Here is a 16,762-nt window from a genome sequence, read left to right as displayed (position 1 = left end):
GGGGGACCTCAATGCCAAATGCCAGATACCAGATATCAGTTTAATCCAGGGGGAATGCTGTTCAAGAACCGCGAGCTTTCCGACCTGGCAAATAAATACCAGGGAGATGCTTGTGCGCTGGTTATACGGCCTATACTTAGAAAGCCGCCATAAACCTTGACATTTGACATGTGCTTTTTGACATGATCAGATATTCATTTATTCGGCGAACGCCCCACGCCGCTTACGAAACCTTCACCGGACCGAACGTCCGCCGCGGATCCTCCCGACGGGACGTCGCTCTATTCCGGGTCTCGGTGATCGACACCCGCGGAAAACACGGCGGCGCTAAATCGCCTTTTCTTCAACCGCCGTGGAAGTTTTTAATTAAGACCAAACATCTGCCTCGTTTGCTCAACACCAAGTATGTGGCCTTTCTTGGAAACAGACACCCGCAGCTCAGCTGGCCCATTTATAACCCGCCGCGGGCTCCAGCAGTAAATACTAGGCTTAGGCGCGTATCATGTGGGTCCGCTACAAAGAGCGCAAAACCATTTGGTATTGCCCGAGATGGGCGAGAGTTCACATCACAGAGGCGATTTAGCCATGAGGTCACACCGGACGGGAGGAGGAGGGGGGGGGGGGGGGGTGGACGTGCACAGGACGCCGCCGGCGCTGAGACGGGCGACACTGACACCCTCAGGTTCTCCGGAGCCGTGGAAAGAACGCTGCACGTTCACGCGTTCTGTCATCTTTCTCGTGTTATTCGTAAATAAGTCACCAGACTCGCTCATTCACACCTCGACCTAAATTGGATGTAAACGCCTTCAGCTGCGCCGTAGTTTCTTGTAGTTTAAAAACCTTTGAATTGTTTTACTGAAGAAAAGCGGGAGCTACAAATATATCATTTTCAGTTTCATCACTCTATAAATCAGCAATTATTTGGGCCACATTTCTGATTTGATTTTTGACTTCCTGCGCATCATGTATTTTCCTGTGCGTCGTGTATTTGCAAGTGTATTTGCGGTCCCTATGTCCTCTATTGTAAGTCGCTTTGGATAAAAGCGTCGGCCAAATGCAATGTAATGTAATGTGATGTAATGACTCGGTGTCGTGTAAACCGAACAAAATGAAGATTTAAATATTTACATTTTTTGGGCATTTTTATTTCAACTTTAAAATCGTTTATGATCATATCAATGTACCGACATTTATTTTGTGTGTAATCGTCCGTACAAAATTAAACAAAAGGAAAAACTCTAAATTCAGTATCGATCGAAAACAGTTTGGCGGGCCGGATAAAAGAAAAAAAAAAGCAAAACGAGTCGTAAAAATGCTGCTGTAAATGAAAAGATAGGGGAGCGGCGGAGTCTTTTATGAGACGGCGATTGTTTTTTTCCCGTTACGAATCTCCTCGACGACGCCTGCGCAGCAGCCTCAGCGTGCTCTCGCTGAACTGGTAGGTGAGCTTCTTCTTCACCTTGAAGATCTCACCGGAGCGGGCGTAGTTCCTCAGTGCCCGGGACATTTTCTGGTACGTCATGGGCCTCTTGTTGCCCTTCCTCTGGCCCCACAGTGCCGCCAGCTGGTCCTTGTTCCTGGAAGAGAAGCGGAAAACGCCGGCGGCCGCCGGGACCCAGGACACGCAGTGGGCCATGGCCGGATCCTCCAGCATCTCAAAGAGAAAATGAAAAAGACGCACCTTCCTACCTGTAACGAAATGTAATAAAACCCCGGTGCATGAGGACTTGGGGGTACGCGGCCTGCACCTGCACCTGCACCTGCACCTGCACCTGCACCTGCACCTGCACCTGCACCTGCACCGCGCTGAAGTGCTGCCAGTTAATCATTTCCTCAAATGCATCTATTCCCAGAAAGCCTGCGCGTGTTTCCAGTAGCGACACATTTATCTATCAGATATGCAAAAACAGCCATTTAACTCGCCCGCAGCTCAGCTCCTCTGTATTTACAGTGAAGTCTCGTTTTTGTTTTCCCTCGGGGCCTCGGGTGGCGACTGTTTGGGTGAAGCAGAAAAAGGAGAACTCACCGCTCCCGGCGGCGGTGGTTGGATGTTTGCCGGACTGCGTTGCTGCCGAGAAGCCCGGCTGCGAGCGTTGGGACGACGGCGGCGGTGGCGGCGGCGGTGCCGGCGCCGCGCTCAGGACGAGGGCCGACGGCACGCCGCGCGAAGGCGACAGCTGAAAGGCGGGTCTGAACCTCTTTGTTTCGGACGGCAGAGAAGATAAAACAGATAAAAACGATCAGGGGATCGATTCGGCGTCCGGGAGATCCAACGGATTCGGGAAAAATGAATGCGGCTGGAAAAAAGCCTCCTTGTTTATGAACTCTGGGAGACGCCTGGGAGAAAAGGCCCTTTTGAACCCGCTAACCTTTGGTTTTCCACAACATCCAAAAGAAGAGAAAGGGTTGTTTTTATTTATTTTTTGTTTCCAAATGACCAACCTAAACGTGTTAGACAGATAAAGCGAATGCCGTCATGGAATTTATGTTTCCGGGCGGCTCAGTAACACATGCATTTCGAGATATGGAAGAGCCGGTGAATGTGGCATCCTGTCACGCCGGAGGGTGGAAAACATCTTTTGTTTATTTTTATCGTTTCTTGGATGAGAAGGAAAGTTGAAATAAAGCTTACGGCCGGATCGCCGGATGTCCAGCTCTCCTCGTCGACAGACACGCTGTTCTCGTCGCCGGACGAGCCCGCGGTCCAGCGCGGCTTTTCCTCTGGCGAGTGGGAAAACGTCGAATTCTCATCCGCTCTTCGATCCGGCCGACGTTCACGGTCGTCTTACCGTTTTCCCTGCAGCTCTGCCTGTGGTACTCCTCCAGGAATTCCAAGATCACCTCCAGATCGGACTGCTCCTCCTGGAGAAAATCCTGACGCAAAGTCGGATTTTCAGAACAGGGACGTTTCATTCGCATGCTATTTGTCCTGCGGGAGAGTCTTTACCATGACCGGGCGCCGCCGCGTCCTATAAACGTGTCACGGCGAGGAGATCCGATGAAATTAGGATGCAGAGACGTGAAGGCGCCCCCTTATTATAGGAACGCGCTCCTCGCCGGGCGTTTTCGACTCGCAGCGGCTCACAGGAACAATGACCGCCATCCCGCAAAGCGCGACACCAACACCAGTCAAACCATTAACAAAGCGTCCCAGCGCTGACCACATCCTCCCCCGCGCTGCGAGATAAGGCCCGGCCAGGCGGAGCCGCGCTCGCCGCTCGTGACAGCAGAGCCGCCACACTTTTCCTCACAGGATGTGTCTTAATTTTTATACTTTGCTAGAGCAACCGTGGTAATATTTCACTTCAGTGTGGACAGCTTCAATTGTTTTCAGATGATATATATGTTGTTTTTTTTTTTTTTTTGTTATTTTTCTTTTTTCTCAGATCAAGAGTTAAACTGAAAGCGGTTCGACGATGACTGTGTTCGAACCCAGCGGAGAATACACGATAGTATATAAAATGCGTTCATCACATTTGGCTACAAACGTTGTTCATTAAACTTATACCGTGATTTCCACACTATTAAACACACTTGAAAATAAGCTGCACCGGCTAAAAATTACAAAATAAATACATATGTACATTTCTAGGCTGCATTTGTCTTTAAGCTGCAGGTGTCAACATTGTAACATGAGATATTTTTTAAACTTTTAATGAAAAACATACCGGCCACATCCTCAGATACACACTGGAAATGCTTTTTTTTTCTGAACGGTGCTTGTAACACGGCTAATGAACAAGATTAATAATAAATAAAACAAGGAAAAGTCCATCCATCCGTCCATTTTCAATCCCTGCTTTGTCCAATTCTAGCCGATGGCTATCCTGGTCTTCTTTCTGCGTGCTAAAACCCTTAAATCCGTCTTGGAATTGAACATCCTCAGAATTTCATGGTCATTTCATCGGCCCGATGTGACGAGGCTAAATGTTTTAGTGGCGTGAAGCTCCTTGCCCCAAACCACCAACCCCCCCCCAAAATAAATTAGCTTCATCACAAAGCATGTGACAAAAGTAGCGGCTTATAGTCCAGAAATTAGGGTAAAATATGACAATTTATGGAGACTCCACACAACTTAGAAGCACCCATAAATAAGTATATGTGTATGTATGTGTATTTGTATATGTATAGGTATATGGATATGCAGATATGGGGGAGAACATGCAAACTCCTGTATATATATATATATATATATATATATACATTGCTCATTGGAACTCTAAAATAACACATCCTAGATCTGAATGAATGAAATATTCTTATGAAATAATTTTTTCTTCCCATAGTTGGATGTGCTAACATCAAAATCGCATAAAAATGATCAGTGGAAATCAAATGTATGAACAAATGGAGGTCTGGATTTGAAGTCACGGTCAAAATGAAAGTGGAAAAACACACGACAGGCCGATCTAACTTGGATATAATGTCCTTAAAATGAGTCAAAATATATCCGTGTTGCTTCCTAAGTCCACAGTTTGATTTCACACAAGAGTGATTGACTTGGTGTTACATTGTGTCGTTCCCTTTATTTTGTTGAGCAGTATATAAATGTATATGTGTATATATATATATGTATATACTGGTACTGGTCTGCAAAGAAAAGCTTTGTTGGTCCAAATTATGTTTTTTTTTTTCATTAGACCCTCCGGATCTTATTTTGAAAAACAACAGTTTCGGCCTTTGCCTTACTGCTACACTTAATATTGTAATTTCCTAATATAAAGTGATTACATACTGTGAACTGACAACATTTTTTTGATTTCATTATTTGAGCCCCCGCGCCTCTAATCCGCCCGCGGTAACATTTTCATGCATAAAACCGGTCCCTGGTACAAAAAAAGGTCGGATACCGCCGGTTCAAGGCACGTGAGCTGGAATCATTTGTTATATTTGACACGATCTGTTTATTGTTGCGTCGGTCGCCGAGGTGCTTTTGCTCTGGGATTCAGAGATCTGACGAGGAGACGACAACGTCCGTCGAGGTGAAGCGAGGTGAAAGGGTCAAATTCCACCCGGGAATTCTTGTCGAAATCTTCTCGTCTTGGCAACCGGACTTGAGTTTCTTCACTTGAAGACGTTTGTAGTTGGGCGAGTCTAGGATACGGCGGCTTGTTGGGTCACAACACCAACACGAGTCCGGTTGCCAAGACGACGACTGTTCGACGAGAAATCGCCCCGACCCGTTTGAACGAGAACCCCCGCGGACAAATTCCACCTGCGCTTTATTTGTTTTCGGCAAAAATGTCGTCGTCGGGTCGACAGCGGAGAGTCTTTGCTTCTGTCCTTTCAGAGTTTGGCCGTCTGTGAGATGAAGCTGGCGGCCAGGTCGTAGTCCTCCTGCAGCTGGTAGTGTTCGTACCAGCTGTGCCAGTCCGGCGCCGCCGACCCGCAGTAGCCGCTCCCCGCCGGGCTCTGCTGCTGGGAGTGGACCTCCTCTGGGACCGGGAGGCAAGCCACGTGTTTGGGCCCCTGGGCCGAGCCCAGCCGCTGCAGGATGTCGGGGTTGAACTGGTAGGTGAGCTTGCGCCGTACCTTGACGATCTCGCCGGTGCGGCTGTAGTTCCGAAGGGCCCGCGCCATCTTCTGGTAGGTCATGGTCTTGCGGTTGCCCTTGCGTTGACCCCAACACTTGGCCAGCTTCTCCTTGTTCTTGGAGATGAAGTGGAAGGTGCCGTTGACGTTGTCCGTCCACTGGATGGAGTCGCCCATGTTGGGGTCGTTCAGGGCTTCGTGGAGGTACTCGTAGAGCCTGAGCTTCTTGCGACCTGAGCGGACCCCGACGTTAGCGAGCGTTACCCTGACAGTGAGGAGCCCGCGGAAGTGCTCCGGTTACCTTTGCTGAGCCTCTGCGGCGGGAGGATGGAGTAGAAATTGGAGGATTCCGTCTGGACGGAGTGGCCCAAGGAGACGTCCGGGAGAACCTGAGACCAGCACTGCTGCTGTTTCACACGGAAAGAAAGTCACGGAGGTTTCGGTAAGAGCCGGGTTTCCTTTATCGGGAAACGGGATGTTAATGAAGTTGAACTTTTCACTTCCTTCTCGCGGAAATGATTCGAATTTAAAGCATCCTCTCGTTGTCCCTTTAAGTACAGATACAAGAATCCTCGACGCAGATGATATTCACGTGTATTTGCAGTCCCTATGTCCTCTATTGTAAGTCGCTTTGGATAAAAGCGTCTGCCAAATGCAATGTAATGTAATGTAGTATTCAATAATGGCGGATGTATGTTTTTAGTATGCTAATGTTTTGTTTTGTTTTTTGCTGTCGGTGCCGTGACTCTGCTGAACGCTTCCCTAAACGCCCGACGAATTTTAGCAAAGTCACAAAGGACAACGCACAACTCCACATTTCCGCTTTCTAACTGTCACGATTAACCCTCTTATTATGTTAAGGGTCAATGGGTGAAATGGGTCAAATTGACCCTTAACATAATAAGAGGGTTAAGAAAGAAATGATCTATAATTGCAGAATTATAGAAAATATTCACACCTAAAGCACAACTCAGTCATGTCATCGCGCTTTACAGAGAACTTTGTAAACCTTCTAAAACCGGTGTTTTGGGGTTTATTCGTGGAGCCGAAACAGGCCGTTTAGTGTCAAGTGCGTTAGCGACAGTTCGTTTACAGTGCGGGTAATGTTTATTTCCTGCTTACGGCGGTGTCGCTCCAGTCGTACGCGGGGCCCGGGGCGTCGGGGGGGTGGGCCACCAGGCAGATCTGACACTGGAGCGACGGCTGCTGGGCCGCCAGGGTCTCGTAGTAGGCATACTCTGGAAAGAAAAACAGCTCATCCCACCGTTCTTTGTCAGTCCGAGAGCAAAAACACCCCTCCGTTATCCGCCGATACCTGATTCGTAGCAGGAGTTATGGGAGTGCCGCTGGATCACGTCGATGGCGTCCTGGAAGTGTTGGTTGATGTCGTTGTCGGGGCAGCTCTGGGAAGCACAAGGAGAGAAGTTTTCACCGGGAAAAAAAAAAAAAAAAAAAACGGCGTTCTCGCCGGCGACTCACCATCTCGGCAGATCGGGCGATCCCTTCCGAATCTCTGCTCTGAGGCGGACCCTCGACGGGAGTGCAGGTGCGCGGCGTTCGGACAGGTATATATACATCTTTCGCACCTCCGGTCGCCGCTGGTTGCCCGGCAACATGAATAGTCAAGAGGCCCGTCAATTTTAATGCGTCGGCGTCACGACATGCCGCGGACACGCACTTCTCTTTTTTGGAGGCCTCCGATCAGATAAACATCCAAGCATCGCCCTCTGCCTGCGGGGGGGGGGGGGGGGGGGGAGATAAGAATCTGCCCGCAGAACCCGACCCAGGAATACCACCGATTCTCCGCGACCCTCAGATTTGCATACTGGCGTTATGTGTATCTTACATACACATCCACAAGGGGTGGTTTCTCAAAAACACACACTCTCTTTGCTGGCCGCTATCCAGGAAGGTGTATCCCGTTGTTCCCGACTGTTAAAAATGAACATCATTGATAAAAGTCCCGCCGATGAGGATCGTTTTTGTTTTTCAAGACGCCCGTCTGGAAACACGTCGGTTATCACAATTGCGCCTGGCTTTAGGATTCTCTTTCACAGAAGTCCACAAGCCGTCATCGTTTTTGGATCCCCCGGATTAAAAATAAGTGACCCAGGATTAACATGAGCGCACCTGTAAAAGTTAATGGTTGATGCGGGGGAGGGGGGGGGGGGGGGGGGAACAAAGCCCGCTTCAAATAAACACAGGCTTTTTTTTTTGAGAAGTGCATTTATCTCCGTCTCACCGTTTTAAATATCAACCGACTCGGACCTGGAGTTCCTCTTTTGGGCCGGTGGAGCACCGTCAGGCCCGGCTGGGTCTGCCTCGGAAAACAAACGGGCGGAGATGCGCCGATCGCGCCCGGCCCCCGCTTGCCCGTCGTTTCATTTTAGTTTATTGTGGGTTTTAAGTGTGTGCTCGGGACGTGCATGCAAATGCTGGCGCCCGCGTGCGTGCGTGCGTGCGTGTGTGTGTGTGTGTGTGTTTCCACGTGTGTTTCCTGTCAGTGCAGTGCGCTGATAAAAAGCCAAGAACCACAAACCTCGTCCTTTCTCCTGCTACATCTTTCCCTCTCTCCGCTCGGGGGATTCTGTCAAACCGGCTCCATAAATTAGAGACCGCAGCGCCGCGCTGGTGTCGGCAGCCGCCTTGGACGCAGAGTTACGATCCTCACAAAGGCCATGGTCGACCCGCTGCGTGGTTACACACGACGACGTGAGCGTTGTTAGCAGCGTCCAGCTCGGGGTTCGGCAACCCGTAACACCCAAAGAGCCATTTGGACCCGGTTTCCTCGGAAAAGAAAACACCGGGAGCCGCGATTATTTTTTGACGTCTAAAATAAAGGCACCACTGTATATATTGCTTTTTATTACCTTTACACTTTGTACAAACAAGTGTGTTGCTTCTGAAATTCACAAAGTATTACGGGGAAAATTAAATTTTATTCAGATAATGAACCCGTTTTGAGGTTTGGGCTTTCAGAGCGTGTAGCGGAGCCTCGACCTGGATTTTAAAAAGAAATCGGGAAAAAAATCACTGTCAGTAAACAATGAAAAATAAATATTTGCAAAATATCTTCATGAATATTCATTTTACCTGGTTTATGGGACTTCTGCTCCTGAACTTCTGCGCACAGCATCTGCAAATCGGGACTTTATACCGGCTTCGGCGAGCGTGACGTTCATTTTGAGCGGCGAAAAATAATAAATATAATTTTATTTAATACTCCAAGATCACAATAATCTTCCAACTTAGAACTAAAAGTTCAAAAAAGGAATTAACACAAATGAAATACACTTCAATTAAATATTTATCATTTATTTTCCCAAGCCGCCGGGAGCCGCAGTGTAAAGATGAGAGAGCCGCAGGTTGCCGACCCCTGGGCTAGCGTTTTCGTCCGACCCGGCCTTCAAATCGCATCTGCGGCCGCACAGAACGGGTCGCGTACATCGTCTGCAAACGTGCAGGTGTGTCGTGCATTTTAGTGAACACGCTTCCCATGTTGAGCAATCAGCTGGAGTTGACTTTGCCATGGAACAATCACTCATTCATTCATTCATTATCTGCACCGCTTATTGGTCCTCACTGTGAGTGAGTATGAGTATGTATTGTGTATGTATGTTGTGAGTGAGTATGTATTGTATGCGCTTATAATGGGTCTATATTTGTGTAAATATTAACATTAAAGGGAAAAAAAGGTAAAATAGCACGGGACAAATGGCCGATATATATATACAAATACTGTACGGTTGTCGGTAGAAACGTAACCTTGTTGTTAAGTGAAGACCACCTGCACAAACTCATCCCGCCGTTTGCACGCCATACGGACGCAACGTCATGCTGTCCAAACTGTCCAAGTCAAAATGATCTACCTGAGGTAAAAATGCAAAACATATATTTATGTGCAAATATATTAAGAATTCTTTATCTGTACAATATGTGTTTGGTGTACCTCGCATGAATGATACAACATTTTTTTGTCATGACTTTACTCTGATGTCGCAATTGACGTATTGGGCACCCCTGATGTCGAGATATACGACGAATTAACAGGTGACGAGACAATTGGCACAATTTATTTTGTCAAAATACAAAGTAATACTAGTTGTTACCAATGGGTGGCGAGATAAACGCAAAGATGTACCCTCTCGCTACATAAGCTACAAGTAAGGTACATCAGGGTACAACACTTGTATGCCTGGTTTACCTCAAAGTAGCAACCAATTTTTTTGAATTTCATGATTTATGCATATTACACCTTTCCCGTACTCTTATAAAAACCACCGTCGCTGAGCCAATCAGAGCGCAGGATACAGAACACCATGCTCCGGTTGGTTGCCATCCTGGAAAACGCCTGTATCGCTGTGAAAATAATTGCAAAAAAAAACAAATATACAATACTACATTTATACTGTATATCCGTGGTATTATCTGTGATAAAAATAAAAAAAATATGGCGAGGGACGACTGGAGATGGAAGCCGTTCCTGGTCACGAAAATACGAAAACACGTTTTTTCAATCCCTTAGGGAACGCAATGAAGTGCCTGTTTTTTTGGGGGGGGGGGAAACAAATTCACATTACAGTCTATGGAAGAAATCCCCAAAAAGGGGCGGTTCCCCCACGGAACGGCTCTGCATGCTGATTGGACAGAACTGGATTTTTAAAATTCTCTCCTTTGCGTCGCTTTGGTGTTGCGTCGCCCGGCGAAACAAACCACCCCTCCGTGCAACCGCTCAGTCTCGAAATCACACGTTAACAAAATTCACTCATTCACATATTCATTTCTAGTCCTCTAGTTTACCTGCATTTTTAATCCAATCCTGTGTTTTTTCGTGATGAGCTCTTCATTGCGTGTGTGTTATGAGTGTGTGTGTGTGTGTGTGGGGGGGGGGGGGGGGGGGACAGAATAGCCATATTAGTTTTATCTGTCCAAACAAAGAAACACTTTCCTTCCTCTTCTCCCTTCAATAGCTGCGTTCAGTTTCAGCCGCCGCTGTGGGAACGGCAGGCCGACCGCAGCGCGGCTCGGCCAATTGTTCTCCTTTATTTACTGCCAACTCCACCAGAAATCAAGAAGTGCAAAGCCGCCGGTGTGTAATCACTCTATCAGGCTGAACGCTTCTGTGACCGCAGCGTCGCACACTCTGGACGATGAGATTATTTTCAGTAAATGAACTTTTGTATCTAATACGGTGTTACGGTTTGGTTTTTTTTCGGAGCTGCATCCAATCACCAGACGCATAATCTCAGAGTTTGAATATTCGATCGCGTGTTTTTATATAACGTTTCCCAAAAGAGGCATTGGATTCCCTGCACTTTCTGTGTGGAGTCTCCACGTTCTCCGCGTCAGGTTCCTCAGGGTTCTCCGGGTTCCTCACACACACACGCAGGAGGTTGTCCGGACCTGCGAATGAGAAGGTGAATGCTTGCATGTCTCCATATTTGACCCAGAGTGAAAGCAGCCTCTCGCCCGATGACAGCTGGGGAGAAGCGGTATTAGATCAAGAAGCTGGAGGATTTCAGGTACTTAGGGTCAACAGTCCAGAGCGTAGGAGAGTGTGGAGAAGAGGTGAAGAGACGGGTTCAACCAGGTTGGAATGGGTGGAGAAAAGTGTCAGGGGTACGAAGAGATAGAAGAACATCAGCCAGAATAAAAGGAAAGGTGTACAAGACAGTGGTGAGACCAGCGATGATGTTTGGACTAGAAACAGTTATAATGACTAAAAGACAGCAGGCAGGACTAGAGGTTGCAGAGATGAAGATGTTGAGGTTCTCTTTGGGAGGGACCAGGATGGAGAGGATCAGGAATGAGTCTATCAGAGGAACAGCACATGTTAGATGTTTTGGAGAGAAGGTCAGAGAAGCCAGGCTGAGATGGTTGGGTCATGGACAGAGGAGGGATAGAGGATATATTGGTAGACGGATGCTGGAATTGGAGCTGCCAGGCAAGAGGTCTGGAGGAAGACCAAAGAGAAGATATGAAGGTAGCTGGTGTGAGAGAGGAGGATCCAGAGAATAGGGTTAGATGGAGAAAGTTGACTCCCTGTGGCGACACCTGAAGGGAAAAGCCGAAAGAAGAAGAAGATTATTATTATACTTTATTAATCAACTCCGATTCCGAAAAGAACCTTCCCGTGTGGAGTTTGCATGCAGGTTACTTGGAAAAAATTGGGAAAATTGTTGTGTCTGTATATGTGGACCTGCGACGGAGAAGTCAGTGACCGCGGCGGTAGAAGATGATGGACTTTGGATATCCTTTATTGATCATTGCATTTTACCCATCATGGATGAACCCTGAGCAGATGACTGCCATCTAGCGGCACCAGGGGAGCCGTTCCAGGTTCGGTGTCTTGCTCAACAGCCGGGAATCGAACCAAGGATGATCAAATAGTGACGTTCCCTCCTGATGGTTCAGGAGGTCGTGGTTGGTTGTTTATTTTCTCTGTTTTTGCAGACGGGCGTCCGAGCAAATGCCCGTTGGAAAACATGAACGGGTGAAATGTCGTCTGTCCGGCAGCTGGCAGGACAGAGCCATTAGTCACACACACACACACACACATGCGCGTGCGTCTGCCGATACAACCAACGGTTTAAGAATAAAAACATCCCGACTTTCCCGTCACCCGACGCACACCGTCGTCGTTTTGTCTTTTTTTTTTTTCGCAGATTTTCCGTTCTTCTCCCCGGTGACACGCGGGTCAAAGGTCGGCGTTGGTGCCTCCGCGGGACAAAGAGGTCTGGTTATGAACTGACACACAAACGTCCAGGGGAAACACCTTCTTCGGCTTTTTATTCCACGACATTATTAAATTCACGTTGGTTTTTCCCTTTGCAACACGGGGCTCCGCCGTCGGAGGCGAGCGAGCGAGCGAGATCCTCACAAACGGAGCGGAAACTGGAGACACGGAAAAAAAGGACACCGCCGGGATTCGGGGTTCTTCGGACAAACGCCTCGCGCGCCTTCCCCCTCGGACATCGAAACGGGACACAAAGGCCACGGGCTCGGCGGCGAGCTGAGGTAGCACCGACCAAATCAGGGAGACTCCGTTCCGATTCACATCTACGATACAAGGGACGACAAAGGAGCGGCTTTCTATTTCCTGCAGTAGGCCACGGCGCCGTACGCCACGACTCCCACCACCGCCACCAGAGCGGCGCCTCCGCACAGCAGCGCCGGCAGGTCGGGGGAGCTCGGAGGCTCGGCGGTCTCGGGGACGGGCCGATCCTCGGCGTCGGAGAGGGGAACCTGGGAGAATTCCGCCTGGCACTCGGCCGGAGGCTCGGTTTGCGCGAGGATGGAGGGAGGGTGGAGACCCGGCGCCGGATAGAGCTCCTCCACCTCGGAGGTTGTCACGGAGGGAACGGGGGTGGAGGTAGAGGAGGGGGGCTCCAGCCGGACGATGGGCAGAGGAGGCAGCGCCATCGGGGGAACCACCTGCATGAACTCGGCGGGCCGCTTCTCCACACCGGCCTCCTCTACTGACACCAGGAGCTCCTCAGTTTCCGGCGCCCGGAGGTCCTGCTCCCCCATTCTCACCCCGACCAGCTCCTTCTCTCCACCCAAAATGCTCAACACGCTTGTCTGTAGCTCCTCGTCCTCCTCCTCATCCCCCGCTTTCCTTCCCACCTCCTCCTCCTCCTCCTCGCCGTCCGCCTCCTCCAGCATCTCTGCCTCTTCTCGCTCCAGGTGGACCATGTCGGAGTTGGAGGAGTGGTTCTCGTCGCCGGCCGGAGCCGCTCCGTCGCTGCCGTCCAGGCTCTTGGCGTCCTCGGGGTCCATGTCGCCCACGGTGGACCAGGACTCCGCCAGCAGGCTCTCGCTCTGCCACGGCCCGGGGCTCTCCGTCCGGGTCGGCCTCAGAGGGGCGGCGACATCTCCGGCCCCCTCGCCCCCCCTGCTGGACGCAGCTGGTACCTTTCCCTCCAGAGTGAAAGCGGCTGCTGCGGAGCCAAGACGAGAAAACAGCGTTCAGAAGAAGCTCACCTTCGGATACAACCTCATCCCTTGGTCCATATTGCGGTTCCCCGAGTCACGGAAAGAAGCTTTTCCGCCCTATCAGAGCTGATGTTGTTGCGGAGTGACCCGTCTACAACCCCGACCCCCATAACCGACCATGTTCGTATACGTCACGTGATGTGGAAAGTAAAATCCGACCGATCCCCGTCTTTTGTGAAACCTCGTTCGCCCCCGAAGTCCTTCTTCCCGGATCGGTCGCAGCAAACGTGCAAACGCGCGTGACGAAGGTGACCCTCCTCCACTGCCCCCCCCCCCCCCCCCCCCCTTGTGCCGCCGTCGCAGCTGTGACTGCGGAGAGTATTTGCCGCCATGCCAGACCCAGAATAGATGTTTTCAACACTTGTTCTCCTGAACGTATCACGTTCACGGCGAGTTGTTTAGTCCGTCTGAAGTCAAACACGCACCGAACCCTCACCGTGAAATGCAATATAGGTTCGCCTCCTTACGTTATCGAGGTTTATGGCCCTGAAAGCGCGTGTTGGCCCGCGTCTGCAAGGTTAGTCCGACCGGGGAATTCAGAAAGCGCGTTCGCTATAAGCGCCCAGCTGTTTTTCGGGTCAGGAAAATCACGCAGTTGCTTCTGGAACTCGAGAGTTCATAACTGCCAAGCTGAGATGTTAGCGTAGCTTAGCAAAAGTAAATGATATGATCTCGTGTTACATCGCCGTTGAAACAACAGGATTGACTTTGTTTTTATTGAAATGAGACGAGAAAAGACGCTGAGAAATATCTTTTTAAACGAGTTCCTGAGAGATAGAAGGAGCTCATTTGGGTGATTCTTATCACACACACACAGATCGGCTCTCGACACCTCCCAGCTTGGAGTTTCACCGAACAACACCGAACATTTGTAATAAAATTCTTTGAATATTTACTAGCATTTAATCATTTGTTATCGATCCCGCTTTTCCTGCCCCGAGGGTCGCAGGCCTTTCCCTGCTGGGCGAGAGGCTTCCAACCATCCTCCCTCTCATTCACACGTCTGGACAATTCAGGGTCTGCGATGAACCTCCGTGTCTTTGGAGGCGAGAGGAAGCCGGTCACTAGAAGGAATATTTAAACGACTTATAAACTGGGGCAAAAGTGAACGTGAGAAGGCGCTGGATGGACAGGCTTGAGTGATTCATTTTTGAGAAAATGCCGTGGATCGTTCTTTTGCATCTGACGCTTCAGGGGATCTCGAAGGCAAAGAAACAGAAACCGTTACCGTGGCGGCAGCTTCAGTATGCCGTCCTGCAGACCGCATGCGTGATCCACCACACGCATAGAAACAGGAAAATTTTTTGTGATTTTTGATCCAATTTTATCCAGTTTGATTCATTTTGCTTCGCGCAAAAAAAAAAACGCCAAACCCCTTCCCCTCCCCTGGTGGAGACATTTTTGAGACCCAACTTGCTCATTTATGATGATTTCAGCTTCTATTTCCCGTCCATCACTTGTCGCTGGATGTTTTACACGATCCAGGCTTTGACAGCAGAAGTGCTTGGGACAGCGTGTGAGGCAGACAGCTCCCAGACGTCGCCGCCTGTTGGCATGGCAACATGAAAGTCGGCCACACAAACATTTAAACCCCTAGCATGCAACGGGCTTCTGTCCCCAAGAAACCAATCAACCTTTTCTCGTCTGTCATCCACTTTAAGTCACCGGCCTACTTGAGTAATTGGATTTCCAGTGATCCTATAGTGGCGATAAAAGACTTTAAATAAAACCGTCACGGATATTTCATTCATCCCGGCGCCGGGTGGAGACGAGGACGGTGTTTGTGGCCCGGTGTTTGACAGAATCCACAAAAGGTCAGGTCTCAATGTCACGTACAGGAAATGTAGAATCAGCTGATCAGACACAACAACACCTTGTGACTCTTCCTCCGTCTGATACAAGGTTGGATCTGTTTTGCTCGTAACATGGACATTTTCACAGACAACATACTTTTATGTTTTAGCGGCATCGATTCCCCCAGTTCCACACGATTGCGGGTTCTGCTCAAACTTTCACGAGATGTGAATTTTGAAATGAGGAACGATAAGCATACCTGGGTCGTCTTGGTAACGGCCTAAAATGCGTCGCGGGTTGAGATGCTGCCTGGAATCGAAGCCGAACTCAAAGCCACGCGACAGCAGTCAGGCAGACATGCATGCTGGTGGTGGCACTAAAATAACAAGCCGTGCAAAATCTGTCTCTCTCCCGCTCTCTCTCTCTCTCACTCGCTCTCTCACTCCGTCTCACCCTAACACCCACCCCGCTTCCCAAATCCAACGCAGTCATTGGTGGTGACTTTGCAGATCGAGAAACAGCTGAGAAAGTCTCAAAGCAGACTTTAACCTGTGTCTGCACGCTCTGTGAAAGATCAACAGCGGCCGTTGTGCGTGTGTGTGTGTGTGTGTGTGTGTGCGTGTGTGTGTGTTCATCCAGACAAGCAGCTTTATGTTCCACGCTCTACACACACAAGAATATCAGTGTGAGCTGTTAGCTTGTGACACCCCGTTGGAAAATGCATGTCGGAGAGGGAGACGGAGTGTTTCTAAATCTGAACCTCCCCAGTTCCAGTTCCTCCTCCTGGCAAGATACATTACAAAATCTGAGACAAAGTCAGGGGTGTTTCATTTATCACTCCTGCTCAAAAGATTAAAGATGAGCATTTACATTTACATTTTCTAGAATGCAAATATCAGATACATCTGAAATTCAACTGGACTGGCACAAAGCTTGTTTTATAAAATATTGAGATATATGTAGTCAAATAATTAAAGTGCAATTTTTTGAATGATTTTTGCCAGTTTTTCCGTTGCACACATTCGGCTCATGTATATGCTGGGATGTTGCAATTGTTATTTTAGCACCTGACCTTGAGTATACAATAAGGGGCGAATATGTTGTCCCGGCAGTTTTCTTTAAAAAAAAAAAAAAGAAAAGGAAAATGAAATTAAATGAAATGAAATTTCAGCTTGATGGCACTAAAAAAGTATTGATTTAATTTTAAAACACTATGCTTCTAATTAAATAAAGATGCACGGACATTTCTGAAATCCCCTTTAACATTTCCACAATCATTTGAAGATAGAAACACATTTATAAGTATGTCAAAGTAAAACTATTTTCGCCTCTAAATTTTAAATAGTCTGCATTTTAACAAGGAAATATGAAATATTGTGATTTTTTTTTGCATTTAATACATTACATGGAGCAAATAGCAACATGTCATTGACAGGGGACG

The 16,762-nt window shown here is 48.7% G+C and overlaps 3 protein-coding genes across 4 annotated transcripts; all 3 read right to left on the bottom strand.

Moving 5' to 3' along the window:
- Positions 1–1,129: 1,129 nt before the first annotated feature.
- spi2 (Spi-2 proto-oncogene) lies at positions 1,130–3,096 on the bottom strand. 2 transcript variants are annotated; one of them, XM_086146105.1, is made up of 5 exons: positions 2,948–3,096; positions 2,790–2,874; positions 2,633–2,721; positions 2,027–2,198; positions 1,130–1,689 (listed from the first exon to the last, which is right to left on the bottom strand). In XM_086146105.1, exons 1-5 carry the CDS (start codon positions 2,948–2,950, stop codon positions 1,382–1,384), a joined length of 657 nt encoding a protein of 218 aa, XP_086002231.1. In that variant the 5' UTR covers positions 2,951–3,096; the 3' UTR covers positions 1,130–1,381. The 2 variants fall into 2 exon arrangements, with proteins under 2 accessions (XP_086002231.1, XP_086002230.1); XM_086146104.1 differs by having other exon boundaries at positions 2,790–3,096.
- A 1,190-nt stretch (positions 3,097–4,286) lies between these two features.
- On the bottom strand, positions 4,287–7,053 carry spic (Spi-C transcription factor (Spi-1/PU.1 related)). Its single transcript, XM_086146103.1, is given in 5 exon segments — positions 4,287–5,765; positions 5,834–5,939; positions 6,631–6,770; positions 6,848–6,935; positions 7,012–7,053. Coding segments are annotated over 5 exon segments (816 nt in total). The 5' UTR covers positions 7,015–7,053; the 3' UTR covers positions 4,287–5,286.
- Positions 7,054–11,771: 4,718 nt separating this feature from the next.
- Positions 11,772–15,789, bottom strand: LOC147233790 (uncharacterized). The gene is made up of 2 exons (XM_086146358.1): positions 15,581–15,789; positions 11,772–13,472 (listed from the first exon to the last, which is right to left on the bottom strand). The coding sequence occupies exon 2, from the start codon at positions 13,309–13,311 to the stop codon at positions 12,625–12,627; it is 687 nt and encodes a 228-aa protein (XP_086002484.1). The 5' UTR covers positions 13,312–13,472; positions 15,581–15,789; the 3' UTR covers positions 11,772–12,624.
- Positions 15,790–16,762: the final 973 nt, after the last annotated feature.

This window comes from Fistularia commersonii, chromosome 5 (assembly GCF_037954325.1).
Source record: "Fistularia commersonii isolate RoL2024-O1a breed Wild chromosome 5, RoL_Fcom_v1.0, whole genome shotgun sequence".
In the NCBI taxonomy this organism is placed as follows: Eukaryota; Metazoa; Chordata; class Actinopteri; order Syngnathiformes; family Fistulariidae; genus Fistularia; species Fistularia commersonii.
Note: the sequence above shows the minus strand (reverse complement) of the source record. Positions and strands in the feature narration are given on the sequence as shown.

Coding starts and splice junctions, on each gene's coding strand:
- LOC147233790 (XM_086146358.1), bottom strand. CDS start 13,311: ATGGACCCCGAGGACGCCAAGAGCCTGGACGGCAGCGACGGAGCGGCT.
- spi2 (XM_086146104.1), bottom strand. CDS start 2,919: ATGCGAATGAAACGTCCCTGTTCTGAAAATCCGACTTTGCGTCAGGAT. Junction 2,199..2,632: donor GGACATCCGGCGATCCGGCC/GTAAGCTTTATT, acceptor TCCGAAACAAAG/AGGTTCAGACCCGCCTTTCA. Junction 1,690..2,026: donor AACCACCGCCGCCGGGAGCG/GTGAGTTCTCCT, acceptor ATTTCGTTACAG/GTAGGAAGGTGCGTCTTTTT.